The sequence below is a fragment of the Eurytemora carolleeae genome, unplaced genomic scaffold, assembly GCF_000591075.1.
Source record: "Eurytemora carolleeae unplaced genomic scaffold, Eaff_2.0 scaffold218, whole genome shotgun sequence".
Taxonomy (NCBI): domain Eukaryota; kingdom Metazoa; phylum Arthropoda; class Copepoda; order Calanoida; family Temoridae; genus Eurytemora; species Eurytemora carolleeae.
The window spans coordinates 23,014-50,783 of record NW_019396368.1 but is presented as its reverse complement, the minus strand read 5'-3'; the positions used below and the strand labels follow the sequence as shown (position 1 = coordinate 50,783).

Sequence of the window (27,770 nt, the reverse complement as noted above, 5' to 3'; positions counted from 1 at the left end):
TTTATATTTCATTTAAAATATTAATACAGGGTGTCCCACGAAACATGACAGTATGCAGGACGACTTGAATGTCGTCTTGATTTTTGATATATGGCAGAAAAAATGTGTATTACTCAAACAATAAAAACTAACCTTACCAACAGGATATTTAGTATTACCTCATATGAAATAAAAAAAGAAATCTATCAAACAATTTTTTTAGTTACAGGAAAATGCATTAAAAAGAAGGGGTGGTGGGGGCAAAGGTGTATTCATTCTGTCCTATATAAATACCTTAATAGGTTAATTTTTAGGCCTAAAAATAGACAATAGGTTAATTTTTAGGCCTATAAATAGACAATAGGTTAATTTTTAGGCCTATAAATAGACAATAGGTTAATTTTTAGGCCTATATAAAGACTATAGGTTAATTTTTAAGCCTATCAATAGACAATAGGTAAATTTCTAGGCCTATAAATAGACAAGTTAATTTTTAGGCCTATAGACAGGTTGATTTTTGGCTAACTTAAATGCCACAGGCCCACAGCTGCCACGAGACAAAGCATACTTTTCTGCTTAACCAAGATTTCCAGTTCAGAATGATGGTTGAATTCGTTGAATGTTGTTCGGATTCTTCTGAAAGGACTGCATTACTTTAATGTACATAAATTGTTCTGAAAAGGAGTTGTAAATCGTCCATTAGTCCATTAATTCATTTATTATACATTGTTTAACAATTTTGGTACTGAAGAAAATAACATTTTGATTATATTTTTAATCGAATAATTATATTTATAATTAAACAGCCTTGGATAACAATTATATAATTGGTCAGAAGAAGATCACAATGAAAGGTCACGGTTGGGATTTTATTGTAAAGCGACCAATTAGAAATAGAATTTTTAAAAATATACGACAAATTTGTCTGAAATTATTTTTATGTGGAAGAAAACAACAATTTGTGAATATCTTAAAAAGATGTAAGATTTTTTTAAAATCAAGAAAACATTCGATCCAGATCTAAATAGAAATAAACGAATTCTGGATAAATTGTGTTTACAATTACATCCTGTTAACATAAACCACTATCCCTCTCTTAGATAAAGAACTTTAATACTGTTTCTGGTTGCATCAGGTCTGGTTTAGGATCATGCTCAATCATCCTCATCGTCCTATACATGGTAATAATGATTCACCGACAAATGGTCAAACGACCCAGGGTCAAACGACAAAGGGTCAAACGACACAGGGTCAAACGAAACAGGGTCAAACGACAAGGGGTCAAAAAATGCGACAAAAGGGCAAATTTTTTTTTAATTTTGACGGTTAGTATTTTTATATTATTATTTAAGGTTAGGTTAGGTACATTCTGGGCCGAGCGCTGCGCCTAGAACAGGCTGGGGAGCCAAGCGCTGCGGCCACGGGTTAGGTTAGTTAAGACACTTTCTGGCCCGAGCGCAGCGGCTAGGACAGGCTAGGGGGCCGAGCGCTGCGGCGATACTTTCTGGGCCGAGCGCTGCGGCTAGGACAGGCTAGGGGGCCGAGCGCTGCGGCCACGGGTTAGGTTAGTTAAGACACTTTCTGGGCCGAGCGCTGCGGCTAGGACAGGCTAGGGGGCCGAGCGCTGCGGCCACGGGTTAGGTTAGTTAAGACAATTTCTGGGCCGAGCGCTGCGGCTAGGACAGGCTAGGGGGCCGAGCGCTACGGCAACATGGTCAATTATATTGCCAACCAGACCATTATGGAAGCCAGAATCAGACTAAAGTTTTAAATCTTCAAAAAAGTTTGGCGGATTTTTGTGATTAAAATTGCGAGTTTCCTATGATTCAAATCAAAAAATATTTTTATCATTTTGACCTTTTGTCGTTTGACCCTTTGTCGTTTGACCCTGGGTCGTTTGACCCTTTGTCTGTGAATCGTAATAATCAGTTTAATATCGTCCAATACATGGTAATAATCAGTTTTTAATCGTCCTAAACAATAAACATGGTAATAATAAAGACATTATTCATCATTAACAATAAACATGGTAATAATACAGACATTATTCACCCTAAACATGTTTAAAATAAACCTTGATATTATCTTGAACTTTATTATCACAACAAATAAATAACTGGAGATGGAATTTAAAGAATTTGAGCCGCGGTTTAAATCCGCCAAAACCCGTTTTAAATTAAGCGCCGGCTTAAATCTTGAAACATTTGATACAATTTTAAGTGGAACCAACCATATTTAAACCGCCGAACCGCCGCTCAAATTCTTTAAATTCTGCCACGGGGTGTTTACTGCATATAATATATAATTCTCTCCCCCCTTCCCCCCGGAAAGGGAAGAAATCAATGCCTGCAAGAAGAGGTTAAAAGAAAGGTAAGAAAAAGGAAAATGAGAAGGAATAGGGGAAGGTATAGAGGAAGGAAACGGGAAAGATAAAGGGGAAGGGCAAGTGGAATGAAAAGAAAAAGGGGAAGAATAACGGGAAGGAAATAGGGAAAGACAATGGATAAATGGAATAAAAAATGATCCATCTCTATAATAATCTTTATAATAGAATTAAAGAACTTGTTTCAACTCTGAAAGCAATAAATTGTGGTTGAGCATAAAAAACATTTTACCTCATCGAAGCCGAAACAGGATTCTCGTTCTTGCTTCTTTATTCTTATTTCATCCTAGAATAATTCATACAATGTCAAGAGATTTTCACATTAAACAATGGATCAATGGGATCAATAGAACTGGTAACTAATGGATCATGGATCCAATTTACACTCTTGTTACTTAAAGAGACTGCAAGCGTAATTTCAAGGGACCATTTATGCAAAGATGGCAATGTCCCATTTACAACGATACCCATGAAATCCTGATATGATCAAAAATGTGGAGGACACCCTTGTTCTTCTGACTCGAAAAGTGTTTTATTTCTGTGCGTTTCTCCATTGCTTCTTATAAACATGAAATGAGCTAGTCACCTAAGCTGAGAAATCGCGAATGAAAACAAATCTGTTTAAAGAATCAAAAACAAAACAAGTAGCAAAAATTCATACATGGTCAGACAACGCTTTCAAGGATATCACTGGAGGGTCTGTCACTTGAAATTACCCTTACAGTCTCTTTAAAGGATTGTTTTAAAACAAAATCAGTGCTGCAGGCTGCTCAGACTGGGATCATATTTCTCTCAGATCTAAGTATACTTTGAGTGTATGGTATCCTGCTGTATCTTCCTTGGCCCAATGGTTTAATGGTTCATAGGGCCAATTTATCAAAGAAGCAATGGAGCAATATAACTAGATCGAGTATCCTTATCAAAGATATCATACCAATCATTGTACAATTGTAAAGCAATTAATAGGATTATATTATATATTATTATAATAGGATTGTATAGATATATAATGAACGAAGAAACCAATTAACCAATAAGTGAGAGAATAAAAGAATGAACAGAAGAATGAGTTAAGTTAAGGATAAGCGGAAGAAAGGATAAAAGGATGTTTAAAGGAAGGATAAAAGAAAGGATGAAAGGACGGATGAAAGAAAGAACGAAGGAAAGATAAAAGAAAGTATGGATAAAAGGAATCAAGTATGGATGAAAGAAAGGATGAATGCATGAAAGGATGAATAAAAAAAATAATGTTTGTTGAACCTGTGGCATCAAGGATTCCTCGAGAGTATCTTCAAGAATCGGCGAAAGAACTATTCGTTTATTCTAAAAATAATTAGATACTAAATATTCAAATAAATGAGTAAACAAATTAATAAATAAATAAATGAGTAAATGAGCGAACATATGAACAAATTAATTATGATTTAAGATACCAGTAATAAGGTATATAGATATAAATGATTATCTATCTATCTATCCATCAAATGAATTAATAAAAAACTAGATTTTATGAACAAATGAATTAATAAAAAAATCTAGCTTTTCATTTAATTTTATAATCCATCAAAGTGACTAAAAACTAAAATCAGGGCTAAAATGACCCCTAAAAACTATTTCCGGGTAACTTTGCCAGTTTAATTAGCAATATTTGAATCTATTTTTGATTTACATTTTTTTGTTTATATCTAGAAAGTAAGAAATGACTTACCCCGTCTCCGCTATCACTAAGTATCTGTGTTTCCTGGATAAGAACCTGTTGAACCTGGTTGTCCTGGACCACCTGGACACTCCGGACATCATCCTGGGCCTGGACCTCCAGCTGGGTTACGTCAAGGACAACATAGTACTGACCGTCTGGTCCTTCGACCGTCATTCCTAAATCAACACTATTAAAATGACTGATTAATGACGAATAATGAAAACAATATCAAGTTTTGTCCCTCTAGAGATATCTTATGTTTCATTTATTGTTAATTCAAATCATGCATTTTCCCAAATACAAAAACCCCAAAACATAATGAATTATTATGTTGGAAGTTGGAAATCTTTAAACAAGAAATATTTCCCCCTGAATCACTTGATCGTCTCTCTCAATAACTTTATTTACATCAGATTCTATTTTCAACACATATTTTATTACCCAGTTGTAAGTTACCCAATATTTGAAAATCCCTGAAATTGATGATGATGAAAAAAAGTATACTTTATATTTTCATTAATGACCATCGTGATATTTTGTATGAGAGAAGGAGAGGGATTGTATGTTTATGCCGGAATTCTGAACAATAAATCGGCTTTATCTCCCGCCAGAGAAAGACTAATAACAATGAATTGCTAACTCGGCTATTTTTTTTTTTGTTTTTTTGTAGATTTGTCATCAGAGTTCCAGATAGGAGCATAGAGATGACGTCTTTCTGTATCCAGCATTTTACTCATAGGTTTCTCATTCCTGCTGTTCCGGTATTTTATCATATAAGGACTTGAAAGTTTTTATATTTCCTGCTCTTTTGATATATTCTGGTAATTTGTCCCATTTCTTCGCTACTCTGTTGGTGAAGAAATTTCTTCTAACCTCAGTCCTGCATCTGGTTGTTAGTATATTTAATGCATCAGAAGATTGCCTGGTAACCCTGACTGATTCTTCTCCTGCAGTCTGGAAGAACTGTCTCCTGTCTACATCAGTTTATCCTCTGGTTTATCCTGACATTAACCAAATAGGAGAACGCCTTTCATAAAATATATATACAGACCTGATTCATCCTCCTCCTCCCCTTCTTCTTCTTCATCTTCCTCATCACTTCCGTTATCATTCGCCATCACTTCAACCTAAATCAATCAAACAATCGGTCATTCAATCAATCAGTAAACTAATGAAACAATCGATGAAATAATCCTAATTTCTACAATCACTTCATTCAGCACCAATCAATCAATCAATCAATCAATCAATCAATCAATCAAACAAACAAACAAACAATCGATCAACCAACCAACCAAACAATCAATTAATCAATCAATAAACCAAAGAAACAATCGATCAAACAATCATCACTTCAATAAGAATCAATCAATCAACCAACCAACCAGACAACCGATCAATCAAACAGACGATCGATCAATCAGTCATTCAATCAATTAATCATCAATCAATTAACTAATCAATCAATCAATAATCCAATCAAACATTCGATCAAATAATCATCACTACTTCAATCACTTTAATCAGCATCAATCAGCATCAATCGATCAATCAAAATTAAACCAACCAACAACCAATGGATCAATCAATGAACCAATCGATCAAATAATCATTACTTCCGCATTCACTTCAATCAGCATCAATCAAGCCAGTATCATTTCTGCAAACTTAAATCTACATTAATGAATTACAACTTCAATTATCATTTTTCATTACTTATTACATTTTTAGCAGTTTATGTACATTTACCCTTAAAATGATTATTATTATTTTCTTCTATATTTTTCTTCAGTTTATTTTCATTCCTACTATTCTGTATCGATGCATCATTAATCCATACAATTTTTATGGCATTACTTAAATGTACATAAATCGATCAAACCTCGCCACTAAATCTATATTGTTGATATATGAAATAAATGTATTGAAAGACTCGAATAAAAGAATGAACAAATGTATATTTGATTGATTTGATATCGTTCAATCGATTAATTAAATCCAGAATCAACACAGTCAAACAAGCAACCAACCGATCAATCGCTCACCAATCAACCTAATACATATCAAATCAACCAACATAATACATATCAAATCAAACAACATAATACACATCAAATCAACCAACATAATACATATCAAATCAACCAACAAAATCAGCCAACATAATACACATAAAATCAATCAACATAATACACATCAAATCAACCAACATAATACACATAAAATCAACCAACATAATAAACATCGAATCCACATTCAAGTACTCAACAAAACAAACATATATGAATGATTTTTTTTGACCTGTTGTCCGTCTATCATCTGATATTTCTTCTGTCGACCAAACTTCAACGCCAATGCTTTCTCTTGTACAGAACTTTCAGGGTCATGAAGCGCCATATGCCGCATTAAGTTTCCTGTATTTACAAACATTAAATGGTAATAAAATTCAAGTGTTAGGCATCTAACACATTAAAAGTTAAAAGTTTAGCGTTTGTTATTTAAAATTTACTTTGCAACTTTTTTTACTGAATATACTAATATACTAATATACTTATATACTAATATACTAATACTAATCTGTATATAAATTTGGCTTGTCTGTCTTGTACACTAATATACTAATATACTAATATACTAATATACTAATTTACTAATTTACTAATATACTAATATATACTAATATGTACTAATATACTAATATATACTAAATATACTAATATATATTAATATATATTAATATATAATAATATATACTAATATATACTAATATATACTAATATACTAATATACTAATATACTAATATATACTAATATATACTAATATATACTAATATATACTAATATACTAATATAATTTTCAAGGTTTACCTTTATGCCTGAAAACTCTGTTGCATTCAATACATTCATGTGTTTTTTCCTAAACATTGAAAAAAGTATTTCAGTGATTTTTAATAATTTTTATCGGCTACTATGTACATATACTTCGCTTGCCTGTCTGTCTTCGGCCATATCTCTATATATATATATATTCAAGCTTTAGCTGGCCGAGCTGGCCAAACAGCTGGAAAAAATTGGCTGAAATTTTGAAAGGGAACCCATAGGTAACAAATAAATTTTCTTTTGTTACTGTTTAATAATTTTAGAAGAAAAAACGCAACAAATAGAGCAACAATTAAAAGTTAAAATCAAAGCTTAGCCTTGTAAGATACGAATAGAAAATATAGAGAAAAAAATTATATCTACATAATAAAACAAGACATTCATCATATATATGTTCCTTCTGGCTGACCAAACGACTGGACCAAATAGACTGATTTTTTTTCCCATGGGCAGTGCATTTAATTTTGATGCGGATCCGAATCTTGGATCCGCACTGGAAAAAAAATGGATCCGGATCCGGATCCAGGTCATTTCTTTAAGATTTACTGAATTTTCAAATAACAATAATTTTCTAATTTTTCGTTTCATTTTTTTCGCTTGTTTTTATCCTAAAACTTGATAAACCATTCGGAAATGAGGAAATTTTTATAATCTCTCTTTTTTCAAAATTTCAGAATTGGGGTTTAGGAGTAAAACAGTTTTTTTTGCAGTTTTTGGTTGATATTTTACCCCTTGGATCCGGATCCGGATCCTAAGTACCGCCCACGGGTAACGCAGGGCCCTTCAGCTAGTAATAACTAATGATATTGACCGGATAATCAGATAAGCAATTGGTTTACAATTTTGCCGGTTGACTTTGGTTAAGCAGGGATATTTCTATTTATTTAATTAAAAAAACGGGATTCTTACCCTTGGTAGTGGTGGTATGTATGCTGGATTATGGTAGAGGTTCTGGTGTCTCTTCAGAAGCTGTTTTTGTCTAAAACTCTGATCACATTGATCACAACGATATGGTTTCTGGTCTGTGTGAATCAACATATGCGATTCAAGATGGCGCTAAAAATAAAATATGAATTATGATTAAAATAAAAATGGAAATTTTTTGAGATCGAAAAACATGTTGTAAATTCGAGAAGGCGTTGTAAATTAAATAAGATTCAAGGCACAAAAAATAAGATAAAATATTAGATTGTGCTAGTATACATATAATAAAGTTCACGATGGCGCTGAAATGAGATAAGATTCAAGATTGCGCTTGAATAAAATATGGTTCAAAATTGCGCTAAAAATAAGACAAAATTCAAGGGGGCGCTAAAAATAAGATTTACGGTTCAAGAATGAAGATGGCGCTAAAACTGAGCCAAAATTCAAAATGGCACTTAAATAAGTTAAGATGCAAGATGGCGCTGTATATTATCAATATTTTTATTAAATGCAAAGTGAAAATCCTTTTTCAAGTTTTTGGTAACATCTACTAGCCAGCTTTTAAATCTGTTTCATAATTTTTTTGCCCAAAATGCACATTTATTTAACTATTTTCGTGGACAAAGTTCAAATTATTGACAAAGCAATTTTAATTACTTATTACCTGCGAAATCGATGAGTAAGGACAAAGATCACATTTAAAGCATTTTTCTCCCTCGTGGGATTTCTTGTGCACCTTCAAGGTGTACCTGGACAAGTTATACGTAAATACATTAAGCACAGGGAAAATCATAGGATTGTCATTAGTTGTCTTTATTATCTTTATATTGTTTTAAGTCATTTAAGTAAATAAGTAGTAAGTTAGTTATAAACAAATATCTAAAATGAGAAGTCTGAGAAGAGGTTATTCAGTTTTTTGCAGTTGAACTTAGAACTTATCTGCATTCTGCATGCTGTAGTTTAACTTTTGAAAAAATGCAGCAAACCCCCTCCCACTTGCTTAGACGTAATCTCAAATGACCTGACATATGTAATGCCATGTCCGATTCGCAACGGTACCCTTAAAGCTTTGAAGGAGCAAGAATAAATGGTTCTGCAACCAAAACAATGGAAAAAAATGTGAGAATTGATTAATTATCAGATCAAAATACGGCAACATCTTTCACATTATTGATTTGAACTGAACCGTTTTAAATTGGTTATGCCTCTCTTAAATTTTACAACGGTCCAGTCCCTTAAAGAACACAAGACTTTACCTGTCAGGAAAAGACTTATCACAATTTTTGCACTGCATAGGTTTCTCGCTGGTGTGCAGTTTTTGAACATGAAGCCGTAGATCAGTTTTCCGTCCACAGGTTGTAGGACATAGTTCACACTGGTATACTGGCTTCTCACCTAAAATACAAAGCTACTTAAAATACTGCATGGGTAAATATTTTGTAGAAATCACCCCCCCCCCCACCAAATAAGTCCTAATATATACTAATATATACTAATATACTAATATACTAATATACTAATATACTAATATACTAATATATACTAATATATCATCAGTTTATCCTCTGGTTTATCCTGACATTAACCAAATAGGAGAACGCCTTTCATAAAATATATATACAGACCTGATTCATCCTCCTCCTCCCCTTCTTCTTCTTCATCTTCCTCATCACTTCCGTTATCATTCGCCATCACTTCAACCTAAATCAATCAAACAATCGGTCATTCAATCAATCAGTAAACTAATGAAACAATCGATGAAATAATCCTAATTTCTACAATCACTTCATTCAGCACCAATCAATCAATCAATCAATCAATCAATCAATCAATCAAACAAACAAACAAACAATCGATCAACCAACCAACCAAACAATCAATTAATCAATCAATAAACCAAAGAAACAATCGATCAAACAATCATCACTTCAATAAGAATCAATCAATCAACCAACCAACCAGACAACCGATCAATCAAACAGACGATCGATCAATCAGTCATTCAATCAATTAATCATCAATCAATTAACTAATCAATCAATCAATAATCCAATCAAACATTCGATCAAATAATCATCACTACTTCAATCACTTTAATCAGCATCAATCAGCATCAATCGATCAATCAAAATTAAACCAACCAACAACCAATGGATCAATCAATGAACCAATCGATCAAATAATCATTACTTCCGCATTCACTTCAATCAGCATCAATCAAGCCAGTATCATTTCTGCAAACTTAAATCTACATTAATGAATTACAACTTCAATTATCATTTTTCATTACTTATTACATTTTTAGCAGTTTATGTACATTTACCCTTAAAATGATTATTATTATTTTCTTCTATATTTTTCTTCAGTTTATTTTCATTCCTACTATTCTGTATCGATGCATCATTAATCCATACAATTTTTATGGCATTACTTAAATGTACATAAATCGATCAAACCTCGCCACTAAATCTATATTGTTGATATATGAAATAAATGTATTGAAAGACTCGAATAAAAGAATGAACAAATGTATATTTGATTGATTTGATATCGTTCAATCGATTAATTAAATCCAGAATCAACACAGTCAAACAAGCAACCAACCGATCAATCGCTCACCAATCAACCTAATACATATCAAATCAACCAACATAATACATATCAAATCAAACAACATAATACACATCAAATCAACCAACATAATACATATCAAATCAACCAACATAATATCCCCCACATTTAAGAATGTTTTGTTATGGAATAGTTTATTTTTTATTATGAGGGGATATTTGTTAAGTTTAAAAGTTATTTATTTCTTAAATAGTTAAATAGTTAGTGATAATAATCTAATTATACCTGTGTGAATGGCTTTGTGGGCTTTTAAGCTGTTACTTTGAGTAAACTTGGCATGGCAGATATCACATTCATACGGTTTCTCACCTAATTATTCAATCAATCAATCAATCATTCAATCAATCAATCAATTAATCTATAATCCTAAATCAATATTCAGTAATTAATGAACCCATGAAACAATAAATCAATGAAAACATTCATTAATTTATCTACAAAGTCAAGAACAAAATGTCAAGTGTTTATAGAAAAAGAAATACATAAAATCATGTATCAATTACTGCCAAAAGGATCAATTAACACTAAAAATCTGTTCAGCTTAACAATATTCAATGAATATCTGCGATTAATTTTTGAAGAAACAATTATACAAATGTTGAAATAGTTCACCTGTATGTATCCTTAGATGTCTCTTAAGTTTAAATGTGTCAGGACTTGCATAGGTGCAGTTGGGACATTGATAGGGACGTTCACCCGTGTGACATCTCATGTGTCTCTTCAGTTTACTATACTCAACACATTCATATTCACATTCCGTACACTGAAAAGATAAAAAGGTTCAAATATTCTACACTCTATATCATATTAGATCGTTTTTATCTATAAATTGAGATTGAAGGCACTAACCAGGAAATAAAAATTAAGGAATCATTTTAAAAAATTTATAAGGCTAATAAAAAAATCTTGCAGAGAACACCAGGTTTTTTGAGTATTATGTGCGTGTTTTGGGGGTTAAAATTGACATGATGATTGGTTGCGTTTCTAATGCCGAGGTATTATGTGTATTTTCTAACAGGTTAAAATAGAATGACACTAGACATCTGTTTTAGTCAGTGCTTCGCATCCATTTAATTATAATGAGGATTAGGATTCATGATCCACAAAAAAATTGACCGGGATCATAAACATTTCTTTAAAAACTGAGTTTTTGAACAAAGAGACTTTTGACATTATTTCTTTTCTTTTTTGTTCGCTTATTTTTAAGCTAAATCTTGACAAACCATTTACAATTTGGGCACGTTTTGATAATTGGGGTTTCAGAGCAATTTTTGGGGTTTTTTGGATGATAGTTTGCCACTTGGATCCGGATCCGTAAATGCACTTATTTTTTCCTGTCCGGATCCAGGAGGCACTAGTTCATCATAGTAAAATAATTTTACCCTGTGAGGTTTTTCGTGTGTATGCTTATATCGAACATGGCGGACTAGTTCTCCACTAGTGGTGAATGTTGCTTGACAAAACTTACATCTACAAAAATATGGTTAAAATTTTAATACACATAGAATTTAATTTTATGGAATCAAATCCGTTTTAATACAGATTCCTGAATTTTTTGTTTAAAATTTTTATGCTGAAATTTGCTTTTTCGATCAGATATCCGGAAGGTTTGTTTTACTTTTCAGAAGTTTACACTTCAGATGTTTTTATATTAAGTTTATTTAGAAATATACAGTGTTTAAATATAATTCAAAAATATTTATGTTTAATCTCAATATTCGCCCTATATTTAAAGCAAAATAAAAGAATAAAGGTTTTAACAACAACAAAACCGAAGTAGAATGACCTGTGAGGTTTAGTTCCTGTATGGGTGTTAACATGGTTCTGAAGAGAGGCGAGAGTTTTAAATCCTCGTTCACAAACTGAACACTTGTGTGGCCTCTCGTCACTGTGACACTTTAGGTGCCGACTTAAAAAAACAAATTTAGCGAAATTAATTTCAACTGACTCTCCATGCAAGGATAGCAATGCCCGATTCCGATGTGGAAGATATTGTTGTTTATCTAGGTTCATAAGTGTTTTGCAACTCCTCAATGTTTTTTAACAGTACAAATGCAAAAGGCACTTTTGAAAACAAAACATAATTAAAAACTATAAGTTTTCAAATTATATAAACATTAATATATAATTCAGGCTACATCACAAAGCTTTCAAGGGTACCGTTGTTAATCAGGCATCCTCATCTTTGCATGGAGGGACACTAAATACTCATATACAATTCCTTTAATATTCTATTTTGATATTTTTTTGTCCGAAGGCCTGATATGGATTGGTTTTTAGAATCCTACTGACTTACTTCCACTTCTATAAAAAATGACTACTTGTCTTATGATAAAAATGTTTATTTACAAATTTTTTTACAAAAAAAATAGAATTTATAACAAAAATCTAAAATACCAATCTTCAAGTTAAAAAAAACTTGTTTTAATATTTTAGTCGTGTCAATTTTTTTCTTTATATAGTTATTTAGAAAATAAATGTTTATTTCATTTAAAATTTTAATAAAAATGAATTATCTTTTTTTTCTACGTTAGATTTTTTCAATATTTTACTTTAACACTTCAATCTCCATTTTGCAGATATTTAATAATCATAGCCAACTAAAGCTGTTTTTAACAAAATCAATTTGGACAAAGATAAAAATAGGGGTGTATATTTCTCAAATTGATTTTAGGGAAACAATTGGACATCAAAAGACTACTTTATTTATTCTTAATGATACTTTTTACCCAAAGTTTAGTAATTTTCCCGTAAAAATCCATTTTTCTCATTTCTGCGAAAAAAAGCCTCAAAATAATGTTGCGCTTCCTGAAAGCGACTTCTGAGGAAAAAATATTTTCGAAAGAGGGGGGGGGGGCTGGGTGGATACTGGATATCCTGGTAGAAATTCTAAACCTTAATTCTAATGCAACACTTTGAACTTTTATTTACCTTAACAAATATCGTTTTGAAGTAGTGTAGTTACAGTACGAGCACGACAAAGCTAAAATCAGAAAATATAAATATTTTTCATGGAAAACGTAAAACTGCGTTTTAAATTGAATTTGAATGTCAGAAAGTTGTCAGAGAGATGTATTAATGAATCAATATGTATTTATCAGTCCAATGAAAGCATTCCTGAAAATGTTTTCAGTATTTGAGAGCTGAGTAAAATTATGTTTATGCACAATGAATGTATCTTTAATATACGGGGTGTCCTAATAAACATGGGAATTCAGTGACGAATTCGATATCGTCTTTTTAAATAATTCTTTGATTTAGTATAGTGATACCTACTGAGAAAGTTGTAATCAGTAAGAGTTTTGTCTACAATGTTCACATTTTGTTTGTTTATGTTTTGACTGGATGCGGGTATACTTAGTAAAACAAGAAAATTGCAGTATACCATAGAGTAAACTTGTCCGTCTTCACTGTTCATCTTGCGGAGACATTATAGGCACATCTTTAGAATCTTTTACCCTTTTCATAAAATAAGCAGACATAATAATGTTATGGCTTTTGAAATTAGGTTTTACAATGCTTATTCATAACAAAGACTATATCGAATTCGTCACTGAATTCCCATGTTTTTTGGGACACCCTGTCAACATAAGTATATGATTGGTTTTATGTTCTCTGCTATAAATATATGCGGGTGGAGTTATAAATGTTAAACTCAAAAGAGAAAATGTATGTCTTGAATTATAGATATCATTGTAGATTTTAGTATGGAGCACAACATTTGAAACAAAGCATATATTTATGGCAGAGAACAGAAACCAAAATATATATACTTTGCTTGTCTGTGTCTGTCCGTTTGTATCCAATAAACGTCAAACCGATCGGGGCCACATTTTTTAAAAGACCTCACGTTATTGATCAACACTATTTATCAATTTGCTCATATAAAATATTTTTTCTTGCTTTTTTAAGCTGAACCGTCATTAACTGTCTTTTTTTAAAATCAAACCCCATTTAGAGAGTAGTAGTTAGCCAATTTTTAGTTGGTTTAAGATTTAAAATTTCTATATTACTTAGAGATCAAAGTTTTCCCCAGAATTTAAAAAATAATTGCATAAAACCTTGAACAGGAGGTGGTCTTCTGAAGGCTGGTTTCCTTTCCTTTGCCTCCAGGCTTAGATCTTCCTCAAGCTCAGCTAAATAAACATTGTAAATTAAAGAGACTTTTAGCGTAATTTCAAGTGACCCTCCATATTCAAACAATAATGTCAAAGTTATCGTAATTTTTTTTAGGTTTTAAATTGATGTTTTCTTGCAGTAGAAATGCGCAAGTCACTTTGAAGAGAACCCACGACGATTAAAACAAAAGTTTTTAAACTGATTAACATAAATATATATTTCAGAAAAAGCTTTTAATGGTTCTGTTGTGAGTCGAGCATTGCCCTTGTTATTTTAAATTACGTGTACAGGGAATTTAAATGTTATGCGAACCAAAACACATGAAGACCTGATCTCAATAGTACATTATTTTATAACTGTAAATTATTGTCATAGAAACCTGGATCCTCTGTATCAAAATCATAAACAGCCTCGGCCTCCCCGTCCTCTTTCTTCTGGTTCGGTTGCACTATCAAGACATAGCTAACCTCACCACTAAACACACAACGTCAACGTCAACGTCAACGTCAACGTCAACGTCAACGTCAACGTCAACGTCAACGTCAACGTCAACATCAACATCAACATCAACATCAACATCAACACTTACATCAATATCATATCAGAATCAACATCCAACATCATCACCAACATTTAAAAATAATAAATACATTTAGTAGATTGTTAATTAAATAAAAAAAACCTTGAAGAATTGTTTGGAACGATGGTGACTGTTTGAAACTGATTATCTCCGTCGTTTAAAACAACCTTTAAAAATATATATTTATAGTTTATATGCTTTAAAATATATATTTATAGTTTATATGCTTTAAAAATATATATTTATAGCTTATATGCTTTAAAAATATATATTTATAGTTTATATGCTTTAAAATATATATTTATAGTTTATATGCTTTAAAAATATATATTTATAGCTTATTTGCTTTAAAAATATATATTTATAGTTTATATGCTTTAAAATAAGTCATGGCGGGGCCGCAGATGCAATTGAGTATTTCAGGAGTTTAGAATTTCGAGACTCTATTGAATAAGTTAACATTGAAGAGAAATGTTTAATTGCAAAATATGATACATTCGCTGAAAACAGAAAATCTTGTCTCTTTAGGAGAAAAAGAATATATTTCATATCATTAAATGAATTATGAATCGGAATCTTTATTTGAAATTTTATTTAAGATTTGGAAAATGTCAACAAAAATTTATATAAAAAGATTTCAAAATTACATACTTTGGATAAATATAAAGTTCTAAATTTTCTAGAGTGGTCAGCTTATTTATCAATACAGTGACTGAATTCAATTCAACAAATATGGAGAGAACAAGTTCAAGCTGCGCCATGTACCTGGTTGGAGGTTAATCCTTCTTGGACAATAGAGGGCGGAGATGCAGCTTCAGCTCTACAATTTTAAATCAATCAATCAAATATTAAATCCATAATCGATTTATGACTTTCTTAATAAATCCACTAATCAATCAAATATCAAGTTCACAATCGATTTATGACTTTCTTAATCAATCCACTAATCAATCAAATATCAAGTTCATACTCGAGTAATGTCTTTCTTAATCAATCCACTAATAAATCAAAAATCAAGTTTATAATCGATTAATAACTTTCTAAATAAATCCACTAACAAATTAAAAATCGTAAATCACATAAATATATCATTTAAAATAAATAAAATAAAATTATCAAAACAACGATTCTTGTTTAGAAATAATTGAGTACTAACTGTTGAAATCTTTATTTATTTTCTTTAAATCGTTGAATATTATTTTTTGAGCTCGAAATTATAAAAAAAAATTTTTCTCATAATTGATTTAATTCTATTTCCTGTCAATTGTCGGAGGAGAGTCTTCCATGGCTTCATCAGTTTGGACCATAGTAAAGGGTTCGTCGGCCGCCGATTGGTAATAATACTGGCCTAAACACAATCCAGAGTGACATATTTTAAAGATTTTAGATAATTATGGGGGTAATTTTCTAGAGAAAGATTTTTTGACCCCCCTCCTCCTATAATTTTGGACATGCATCTCATATTTAGCACGCACAAGGATTAAGTTGGTCATGTGGCCGCAGCGCCCCGGCCCCCTAGCATGTCCTAGCCGCGACGCTCTTAACCTAACCTAACCCTAAATATATTCTAATTTTGTTGAAAATTGTTGAGATTTAGACCTGTCCTGGCCGCAGCGCCCGGCCCAGAAATGCTCCTAACCTAACCTTACCCTGAAATGAAATAATACAAAATAAATATTTTTTTACTAAAAATAGTTGAAATCTAGATCATGTACAAAATTGATAGGAGGGGGTCCAAAAATCATTTCATAGGACAGACCCTTTATGGGAATCAACTAACAGGTTTCACTCTTTTTTATTCCTTATTTTTTTTTTGCTTTTTAAGAAATATATATTTTCTTAAAATGATAAAAAATACACAAAAAATCCTTATTTTCTTACTTTTGGATCCTTTTCATTTGTGTAAATACAAGGATATTGGCCTATAGCTATAAGATCGTGACAATTTGACAAAAATAAAAATATTTAAGAACATACATAATGAAAGTGCTTAAACTTTTACCTGTGGTCTGATCCACAAAGTATTGACCCGTCCCGGTAGCATCTACTGACCCCAGGTTGACCGAACTTGTGGCGTCCATGACCTCCGTCTTGGAGATGACCACCCCGCCTACCTCCTTCGGGTTGAAGTGCTCTAAATAATTCTGAATGTCTCCAATAGACTCAGGTTCCGGATCTCCCATTTTTAAGGTAATAGTTGACTCTGAAAATAAGAAAAATATATTTTCGAAAATTAAGTAAATGTTTCCTAGTTTGTTGTTTTTTGTTTCAGGGGCTTTAATACTTTAACCATGAATCATATTTAATTTTATAAACGCAAAATTACAGGAGTAAATACCCGCCCCCCCCCCCCCACCTACAGAATTTGTAAATGCATCTTTTATGGAAATAGTTGGACAATATGTAGGCCGAGCGCCGCGAGTAGAACAGAGGTTACTGGCCACTGGGCGGGCCGAGCGCTGAGGCTAGAATAGGCTTGAGGGGTCCTAGGCGCTGGCGTAGCTCGGCATAAAAAGTGTGTCTTCGCCAATAATTCAACACGGTTAATCCAAAACTCGTTCTATATGAAATTACTTAGTAATTTATTTCGGGTAATTTCCTAGAGAAAGATTTGTTTGATTGAATGATTGATTATCGTTTATTTCTTTATACAATTAATTACTGGCACCTTCAAGAGAACGATTTTTTGTCCCCCCCCCCCTCCTATCAATTTTGTACATTACGGCAATAGGTACGAAGATTAAATGAGAGAATTTTTTTCTCTATGTTTCTGCTAATTAGATATCCTATTGTTGATTTATTTTTGTATTGAATAAAGTTGGTAAGAAGAATTTTGTACATGGATCTCACATATGGAACACATGAACATATTGGGCCATCTAGCCTGTCCTAGGAGTAGCCGCAGCGCTCGGCTCTCTAATCTGTCCTAGCCGCAGCGATCGGCTCAGAACTTTTCTTACCTTACTCGAAAAAATTGAAATAAATAATAATTGAGATTTTCATTTTAAATATAATTTACATTATTAATGATTTAACACAGAAAGTTTAATCACAAAAAATGTGAATATATGGCAAAAATTGTTAGTTTATCATTTTTCTAAATCTATCTACTTAATAACATAGTCATAATAAATAAATACACATTTATCATGTCGTTTAATCTTCTATATGCCATTAGAATGCTAATTGGCCAGGATTTAACTTAAATCAAAATTATCTGTCAATAATATTATAATAATCCTAATGTGACAAGGTGATAAATTCGCCCCCTCCCGGGTGATTTTTGAAACTTAAAGTTAAACACTCACCCTAGCGGATAAAATAAATATGGCTGACCAGTAACGCTCTCTATGGAGAAGAGTTTAAACCTTTGTCTCGGCATTCAGCCCCTAGAGGACGCAATTCGAAAAAACAATTTTTTGTATTCTTTTGCGCTCGTAACTAAAAGCATTATTTTATAATTTATAAAAGCAAATATCAAATAAATATTTTAAAAAATAATAAAAGTAAGCATAGAAGGTCAAAAGGGGTCGATATTGTAATTCGAAATAAAATTCAAACAAAGACGACTTCTAAATAAAATTTTCAAAACCAAACCAAATAACTTCTAATGTTGTGAACTTGTATTCTCCATCGAAATTTGATTTTGATTTAGTTATCAATCATCAATGTCAAAATGTCGATATCTTGTTCTGTGAAATCATGTCGAAACAACAACAATTTACCAATTTCTTTCTTCAAAGTCCCTTCCCGCTTATCAAAACAATGGCGGCTTGTACTGGATCGTGGAATGAGATGGACTCCGAAACCAAATTCAAAAATTTGTATGGTTCACTTTAGATCAGATCAATATAATAAAAGAGGATTGCTTCGTGGTGTGGAACCCAACTTACACCCAATACCTTTACCAGATTTTACAGGTATCTATTTTTTAAAATTAAATACCCCAGAAAGAAGGGGGTGTGGCGCACTAGAAACCTAACCTTTTATTATTTGTACATTTTAGATTTTGGGTTAGATCGTGATGAACCTGAGAAAGAAACTGAACTTCTGCAGGAGTTTGGAAGTATAATAGAAGTAACATATGACAAGGTTACAAACACTTTCGGAAGTTTGAAAGATGTCAGTTTAGAAGAGGACTCTAATCTTTTCGAAAATTATCCAGATGTCAGCCATTTTAAACCAGCGAGTGAAATTTCAGAAGATATGGCCGTAAAAAATGGTCAACCCAACAAATTTCCGTGTGACAGATGTAATTTTTCGGCGACACGAAGTAACGATTTGAAAAGACACAAAGAGAGTATACATGAAGGAGTGAGATATAAATGTGATCAATGCTCTTTTTCTGCATCTCGACCATCGTTATTGAGGAAGCATCTTTCGAAAAGTCATCCAAGAGAAATCTCACTTAAACCTTTTTCCTGTAACTTGTGTAGAAATTCATATGAAACTTCAGCTCAGTTGACAGAACACAAGAAAACATCGCATTTGAATAAAAATACCTCATCTGAGGTTGAAAATAAAACCATGTCAGTGCAACATCTCTGTGATAAGTGTGAATATTCTGCTCCCTCCCCACTGTTTCTAACCAACCACAGAAAGAGTGTGCACGGAATTTACCCAATGAAATATAGAATAGTAGTATATCCATGCGAGAACTGTGACTATTCCCCGACTACCAAAGAGCAGTTGATAAAGCACAAGATGCACTGTAAAGACGAATTACCAATGTTGGATATCAAAAGTGAAAAAGAAGAGGACCCTTTGGCGGGCCTGTAATCCTTTTCACTTTTAAAACAGTTTCATAAACTTTTTCAGAATCCCAACAAATAAAAAGGCTGCAGATTCAATTTTCCATTAAAAAAAACCATGATTAAGAATGTAAGTAAAGCGCGTATTGTGTGATGTTCCCGTGTTTTCTGTAAATTGTATTTTATGATTCATCAGATAAAAAAAATATTATTGGATTCTTTGACATGAACAAAACTGTTTGCTGTCAATCAATTCCAATGATATTTATATATACTTATGTGAATTCATTTGTGGATCGCACTTAATTTTTTCTTATGATAACAAGTAACATTAATTAGTACTTTTTTATAATTAGCTAGATTTTTGTTTAAATCTAGTTTGTTACAATTAGATTTGGTTATCAAATGGATCTCAACTAAAAAAATTAAAAAATTGAACATTTTGTCAAAATACAGTGGATCAAAAAATAGATGTTGAAGATCTTCCATTTTGCTTTTATTTCGTTCTCTTTAATGATTGTCTTGGTTCTATAAACTTACTTTGTTACCTATTGTGTCATATTTCACAAGTTTATACCTCATCTTTTCAAATATATCGTTGTTGATAATTCTGAATATTTTATTGTAAGGTTTATTAATTTATTAATATGTGGCGACCATGCCGAATCTAATGGATTGTAAGCTTAATTTTAAATAACCCTTAATGCAAAGATGACAATGCCCGATTTACTTATGAATGTGTTTGTTTATTTTTATTTGAGGTTTCTCTGCAAAAGTGAAGTTTTTAGAAGTAATGGGAAATCATGACAATCAGATTAAGGTTTTAAGGGTACCGTTGTAAATCAGGCAGTGCCATCTTTGTGTGGCGGTTTACTTTCAATTACGCTTACAGACCATTTTATTAAATACTAAATGAATAATACGAGGGCAACGATTTCAGCTAGTTTAGTTATTACATTGTTATTTTATTATTATTTCTGTCGGCAATGCTTTTTTCGAAACTTGCTGTTTTTGATGTGGTGTCACAATAAATATGGGAATTAAGGGACGCCATATCTACCGTCTTTATTTCTAAAAAAAGGAGACACTAAGTCAGTTTTTGGTAATCATGGCCCGAAAAAAGTCCGCCAAACTTGTTTTTCTCTTAAAATCTAAAGTTCAGAAAAGCAAAATGTGTATATACATTATTTCTATCAAATTCTAAAGTTTTATAAATATTGAATCGCAGAATCAAAGAAAATTTGCAAAATTGTAATAACAAAATTCGCAATTTTTAGTTCTGGTTAATTTTTAAGGAAAAGTTGTTTTTTAATGGCTCTTCAGGTTTCAACTGAACATTGTATATTCATAACTTTAAGAACATACTTAGAAGAATAAAACTATAGGATTTAAAGAGTTTTTCCTTAAAAATCAGACCAAAATTGAAAATCATGAATTTTCTTATTACAATTTTGCAAATTTTCTGTGATTTAATCTTTTAAAAATTTTAGAATTTGATAGAAATAATATATATACACAGTTTTGCTTGCCTGAACTTTTGATTTTGAGAGAGAAAAAGTTTCGTGGAGTTTTTGGGGCCAAAGTACCAAAAAAAAAATTCAAATACTAAAAAAAACACAATACAGGAGAGTTGCACAAAAAAGGTACAATTTTGCACCAGGCGCCGCTAATTACAATTTTTTTTGACTCGCCTTGTATATATACAGTATATATAAAAAGTATCTCTGTTTGTTTGTATGTCCGATCATAACTCGTGAACCCTTAAACCGATTTGCCCTAAATTTTGATTTGAGAACCCTTGGTATAACCATGGATATATTTTAAGTTTTATGAAGAAATTGTAGGTTATTCTTTATCTTCAGGGAAAATTCAATTTACAGGCAAAGCTGGGTTTCCAATTAAATCAAACGAGTTAAATTATCAGTTCTTGATTGTATAAAACATGCATACAACATGATTTGGGGTATATGGTTTTTATTGTTATGGATATCAGATAAATGTTGCTTTGACTCCTAAGATTATGGACGATTTATAATTTCATCTCTGAATCATTTAAGTTACAAGCTGATGATGTAAACTTTTGATATTTCAATCTGAGATTATTTGAATTAACAGAATTTATTGAGTTAAATATCTAAGGGTTGGAAAAATATAGGGTTTAGAGAAAACCAGAATTTGTGTCAGAGACTCATTTCCTTTGTTTTTTAGATTTAATTCAATTTTAGAGGAATAATTATTTATTGGAAAAAAATTCATACACGATCCAATACGATGGGGGTCACGAGAATTTATTAAATTTTTTGATTCCAAAATTCATTTGATTTTTTAAATCAACTTTATCTAGGATAGAAGATTAATTCTTATTTTTATGTCGTATATTTCCGCCCCCGACGTATCTGAATAAATTAGGTTAGACTCGACCCTTTCTACTCTCTCAAGAAAACGTCTCTCCTTTAAAATATTCATTTTGAATTTTCTCTCAATATTGTCGCTTGTATTTTCTATGCATAGGAAATTGACCGTGGCCTGTTGAGTATACTGAGGTTGCTCCCCAGGGGGGGGGGCGGGGTTATGTAAAATTTATTCAAGAATATAAAATAAAAGTGTGTTAGTCAAAAATTTGGGTCATACCCTTCATTTCTGTTATAATTATAAAAGGGGGTTTAATTACAACATTTTTATTGGTTATTGGAAATTATATATCTTCTATTTTTTCGGACCAACTCAAAACTGACAGTTTTCTTTTAAAATTTACGAAATGGGGCAAAGATTTTTATGATGTATACTATTTTCTCCAAAGAATTTAAATCCGTTAAAAGTTTGAGAAAAAAGGTTGAAACCTCTGATTAAAGGTTTTTTAAAAAATATTAGCAAACATAATAGTAAAACTTGGACTTTCTACTCCTTTTATGGGTCTGTGAAGGACAGATTTTATCCATGTACAGGGTGTCCCAATAAACATGGGAATTCAGTGACGAATTCAATATCGTCTTTTTAAATAATTCTTTGAATTAGTATAGTGATACCTATAACTGAGAAAGCTGTAATCTGTAAGATTTTCGTCTGCTATGTTTATAAAATTTGTTTGTTTATGATTAGACTGCATACGGTTGTACTTAGTAAAACAAGAAAATTGCAGAATACAAACAGAGTAAACTTGTCCGTCTTCACTGTTCATCTTGCGGAGACATTGTAGACAATCTTTACAGTCTTTTACCTTTTTCATAAAATAAACTCTAGTAGACATAATAATATTATGGCTTTTGAAATTAGGTATTATATAATGCTAATTCATGACAAAGTCGATATCGAATTCGTCATTGAATTTCCATGTTTTTGGGACACCCTGTATCAGATTTAAAAAAAAAAACATTAGATAGTTCGCTGATTTGAGAAAAATTGAGAACAAATTTAGATTTAAAAAAAATTTTAACAATATAAATTTTAGAATTTGTTTATCCTATGTTACTGGGGGTAACATAGGACAAACAGGGTACTCATGGGTTCTCTCCAAAAAAAATCAGCCTATTCGGTCCAGTCGTTTGAATGGCTATGGGGAACATTTAAACGAACGTCTTGTTTTATTATATAGATTGTTGTTAACTGCAATCTTATATATTAAATGCAATCATGCATCTTTAAAGAAAAAGATATTTTTTTGCTTGCTTTGAAAAATCTTCGGAAAAGAGACCGAGCATATTTCCGAATATTAGGCATACTTTTGATTTGAAGGTTAAAACGGTATTTTAGAGCAACATTTTTCATACACGCCCGAGACAATCCCCTTTCAGAGCAACATTTTTCATACACGCCCGAGACGATCCCCTTTTTGTGGGCATAGTAGTTGATAAAACGATGCTTAGTAGGCTACAAAGCTTAAATGATCCTCTTTACTGAATGCAATGTAAATTATTAATTAATTAATATCAGGAATTCATTTGTGTAATAATTTTGTTGGGGGAAAAATCACGAAACCTCTTTTATCCAACTCTATTGGACCCCCGGACACCTCCTAGATTGTGATGCAAATATTGAAATAGCTGTAGTTTGCTGTAGTGCATATAGTTCTTCAAGTTAGGGACAAATTGAATTTGAAGTGAGAATACTAGTTGTGCAGTATTTGCCCTTCCACTCACACTTTCTATCTATTTATATATCTTCTATCTATATCTATCTAAAATTTATCATTTCTCTATCTACCAATTATCTATTTAATATTTTTATCAATTTTAAAAAGTTTAATTTTAAATTCAATCAAAACAACATACTTTGAGTATGGGAACGAAAATCTGTAAGTCTCCAACGAAACCTCCATGGGGGGTCTCCAATAGTAGTCCAATAGCACTCCAATAGGACTCCAATAGTACTCCAATTGTACTACAATAGTACTCCAATAGTACTCCAATAGTACTCCAATAGGACTCCAATAGTACTCCAATAGTACTCCAATAGTACTCCAATAGTACTCCAATAGTGCTCCAATAGGACTCCAATAGGACTCCAATTGTACTACAATAGTACTCCAATAGTACTCCAATAGTACTCCAATAGGACTCCAATAGTACTCCAATAGTACTCCAATAGTACTCCAAAAGGACTCCAATAGTACTCCGATAGTACTCCAATAGTACTCCAATAGTTCTCCAATAGTTTTCCAATAGGACTCCAATAGTACCCCAATAGGACTCCAATACTATTCCAATAGTATTCCAATAGGACTGCAATAGGACTCCAATAGTACTCCAATAGTACTCCAATAGTACTCCAATAGTACTCCAATAGTACTCCAATAGTACTCCAATAGTACTCCAACAGTACTCCAATAGTACTCCAATAGTATTCCAATAGGACTCAAATAGTACTCAAATAGTACTCCAATAGTACTCAAATAGTACTCCAATAGGACTCCAATAGTACTCCAATAGGACTCCAATAGTACTCCAATAGGACTCCAATAGTACTCCAATAGTACTCCAATAGGACTCCAATAGCACTCCAATAGTACTCCAATAGTACTCCAATAGGACTCCGATAGTACTCCAATAGTACTCCAATAGGACTCCAATAGTACTCCAATAGTACTCCAATATTACTCCAATAGTACTCCAATAGTACTCCAATAGTACTCCAATAGGACTCCAATATAGTACTCCAATAGTACTCCACTAGTACTCCAATAGTACTCCAATAGTACTCCAATGATGATGATTACTTCCCAGACTCCTCTGTTCATTGCTTCTTTGTAATATTTCTTGCTTTGTATTAAAAGGAATTGAGTTTTTGCCACAAACTTTAATTTTCTAATCTCTGTATTTCTGCAACCGGATGTTGTAACCGTGTAGATATTTTAAACTGAGATTATTTTATTTGAGTTTGTGGCAAAAACTCAATTCCTTTAAACATGAAGAAAGAAATCAACCATAGATCAAAAAACAAAAATCATCTCTCCAGAATTAACTTATTTTTTTTTAACATTCTGTAGACTTAATCTCGGAGTGAGCATTATTTCGTACAATCTTAAACTCGAAATGAAAAGGAAGTATTATAATTTCCGGGATACACTGTATCTAAAAAAGTGTAAAATCTTTAATCCCCTTGAGACTGAAAACGGAGACAAAGTTCTGATAAAAGTAGAATAACTTTACCAGATTCAAAACCAGATTTTTCTTTCTATTTCTTATCTTAAACCTGCCTCCTTTTGATTCTAATATCCTACACTGGGAACCATAAACCTCTGCAGTATAAAGACGACATTTAAGAAATCTTATGTGCATTTGATAATGCTATGAAGCATAGTTTAAGTAAATTTTAATTATGAAGACGACATTTTAGCATCTCATGTCCTTTTTAATGTTATGAATCATATGATTTTACTAGTAAATTTGCAGGATTATGAAGACGCCATTTAATGAAGCAATCTTATGCGTATTTGATGTTATTCATAAAGTTTTACCAGTCAGTAGCTAGATAATCAACATAATGAATCTGTGTACACTGCACACTTGCTTCACCATTTCAATGCTCAAATTAATTAAAGGGAGTGACCGGCTATGTAAGGTAGTTGAACTGAGTATGCAGTGTTGTGGAAAACTTCTTTTTTTAAAAAGTTTAATATGTCTCAAATGAATCCGAAAGAAGCTTTCCACAACACTGCATACTCAGTTCAACTACCTTACATAGCCGGTCACTCCCTTTAAACTATTTTAAGACAGAGCTTGATCGACCCTCGTCTTCTTATTCCACAGTTTTATTAGTCTCACTGTAGTATTAACGTAAATAGGTTAGTTTAGGAATTAAGGTTATCAAATGTATCCGTTTTCTTCTTAAAATAAATTTATTTTAATTATTTTAACCAATGGTTCTTTTTGTTTTTAATTTAAAATTAACCCAAGTTACTTTGCGATATTGTAATTCTACTTTTCTTATCAGATTTTCTTTTTTCTTTAATCACGTTTCTACGTTTGTTTCTTTGAGCCACAGCATAGATTTATCCAGAGGTTAAAACTTGTGTGTTGCGAGTCTTGAGATTAAGCAGTTTTCCGTATCTTCTGTCGTTACAAAGGATTAAATTAACTCCGATTGCTGAAACTAAAATTAAGAAGTTGTCAGATTTGATATCAAGATCAAGCGTTGTAGTTTATATGAAATCTCACAAGAAAGGTTCTACCTCAGGTTATATTTCCTTAACACTCAATTAGAGAAAATATATCTTATCAAATTATATCATTTCTGCAATTACTTAATCTTTCATAAAAGGCTTTTCTGCAATGGTGGAGCTGGGGGATAACGCAAAAATGTAAAGGTCAAATACAGACAGGTTCAAACGGTTTTGGCATCGTAAAGATTATTTTTCATCGTTTTTGGGCTTTCATGTTTAGCCTTTTTATTTTCACATTTCTTTTATTTGTTGTTTAAAAACACTTTTCATTTTTTTTTGCAATATATCTATCACCTTTCAAAAATTATACTTTTTGACATAGGATAATCTTACTTTCTATCTCTGTAAAAGAATTGAGATATCTTCTGAAAAAAAACCTCAATTCTTGGATTGAAAATTACTTTGATGCTTTAGATTTGAGGTGAAAACTCAGTTTTCGAAAACAAAAGAAAAAACATGAAACAAAAACTGAAATATTTTACAACTTGAATTACAATCCTCATTTACAAACTACAGTCATAATCCTAAAAGATTTTTAAAAAGTATTGAAACGTCATTAAAACGATTTAAAAGATCTGCGATATTTTAAAGTGTTATGGGGAAAATGTTTTTTTTTTTCTGAGAATGACGATTTTTGAAAAAACGTAGTAAAAGGTATGTGATAAACAATAGTTCTGAAAACCTAGAAATGGATTACGTTTACGTAAAAACAACGAAACGTCATGGGTCAGGGTGTAAAAATTGGAATAGAGTCGGAATTTTCTATAACTTCTACGATGTCCCGACAATTTTATTGATAACTTGTTTGATTGTTACAAATATTTAATTTCTTTTCAAACGTAATTTTAACCTTTCCCTTTTTGTGTCTAAAATCATATCACGCAAATCTAGTTATAGCTGAATATGCCCGGAATGTGTAAAAAAAAACTCCATCACACTTTGATCTGTTAAATACCTCTGGACTAATACTAGTAATATTAAAAACGTTGGTTTAGCCCAACAATAAAAAACTAGAAACACGGGTCGTAAATAGAAAAATAATTGGGATGCGCAGTATCTATCTAATTATTTTTATGGAAGCCCTTAGTTCTAATCTTATAATTTCTTCCTCAATATTGCAGGTTAGAAGAAATCATTATGTACTTTTTGCTTTTAAATGTACCTTT

The 27,770-nt window shown here is 31.8% G+C and overlaps 2 protein-coding genes across 2 annotated transcripts; one reads left to right on the top strand and one right to left on the bottom strand.

Moving 5' to 3' along the window:
• Positions 1-678: 678 nt before the first annotated feature.
• LOC111701840 (transcriptional repressor CTCF) lies at positions 679-17,394 on the bottom strand. The gene is made up of 21 exons (XM_023473287.1): positions 17,198-17,394; positions 16,453-16,543; positions 15,961-16,015; positions 15,298-15,362; positions 14,995-15,089; positions 14,558-14,632; positions 13,428-13,479; positions 12,283-12,405; positions 11,879-11,966; positions 11,109-11,259; positions 10,722-10,805; positions 9,122-9,260; positions 8,530-8,614; positions 7,851-7,997; positions 6,930-6,978; positions 6,363-6,475; positions 5,113-5,188; positions 4,071-4,237; positions 3,623-3,685; positions 2,595-2,648; positions 679-1,151 (listed from the first exon to the last, which is right to left on the bottom strand). The coding sequence occupies exons 1-21, from the start codon at positions 17,376-17,378 to the stop codon at positions 1,134-1,136; spliced, it is 1,971 nt and encodes a 656-aa protein (XP_023329055.1). The 5' UTR covers positions 17,379-17,394; the 3' UTR covers positions 679-1,133.
• Positions 17,395-18,799: 1,405 nt separating this feature from the next.
• Positions 18,800-20,554, top strand: LOC111701855 (zinc finger protein 675). The gene is made up of 2 exons (XM_023473316.1): positions 18,800-19,115; positions 19,202-20,554. The coding sequence occupies exons 1-2, from the start codon at positions 18,872-18,874 to the stop codon at positions 19,972-19,974; spliced, it is 1,017 nt and encodes a 338-aa protein (XP_023329084.1). The 5' UTR covers positions 18,800-18,871; the 3' UTR covers positions 19,975-20,554.
• The last annotated feature ends 7,216 nt before the right edge of the window (positions 20,555-27,770 follow it).

Coding starts and splice junctions, on each gene's coding strand:
- LOC111701840 (XM_023473287.1), bottom strand. CDS start 17,378: ATGGGAGATCCGGAACCTGAGTCTATTGGAGACATTCAGAATTATTTA. Junction 13,480..14,557: donor AAGACCACCTCCTGTTCAAG/GTTTTATGCAAT, acceptor TTCTGATTTTAG/CTTTGTCGTGCTCGTACTGT. Junction 6,979..7,850: donor ACATACCACCACTACCAAGG/GTAAGAATCCCG, acceptor TTCAATGTTTAG/GAAAAAACACATGAATGTAT.
- LOC111701855 (XM_023473316.1), top strand. CDS start 18,872: ATGTCGATATCTTGTTCTGTGAAATCATGTCGAAACAACAACAATTTA. Junction 19,116..19,201: donor ACCTTTACCAGATTTTACAG/GTATCTATTTTT, acceptor TGTACATTTTAG/ATTTTGGGTTAGATCGTGAT.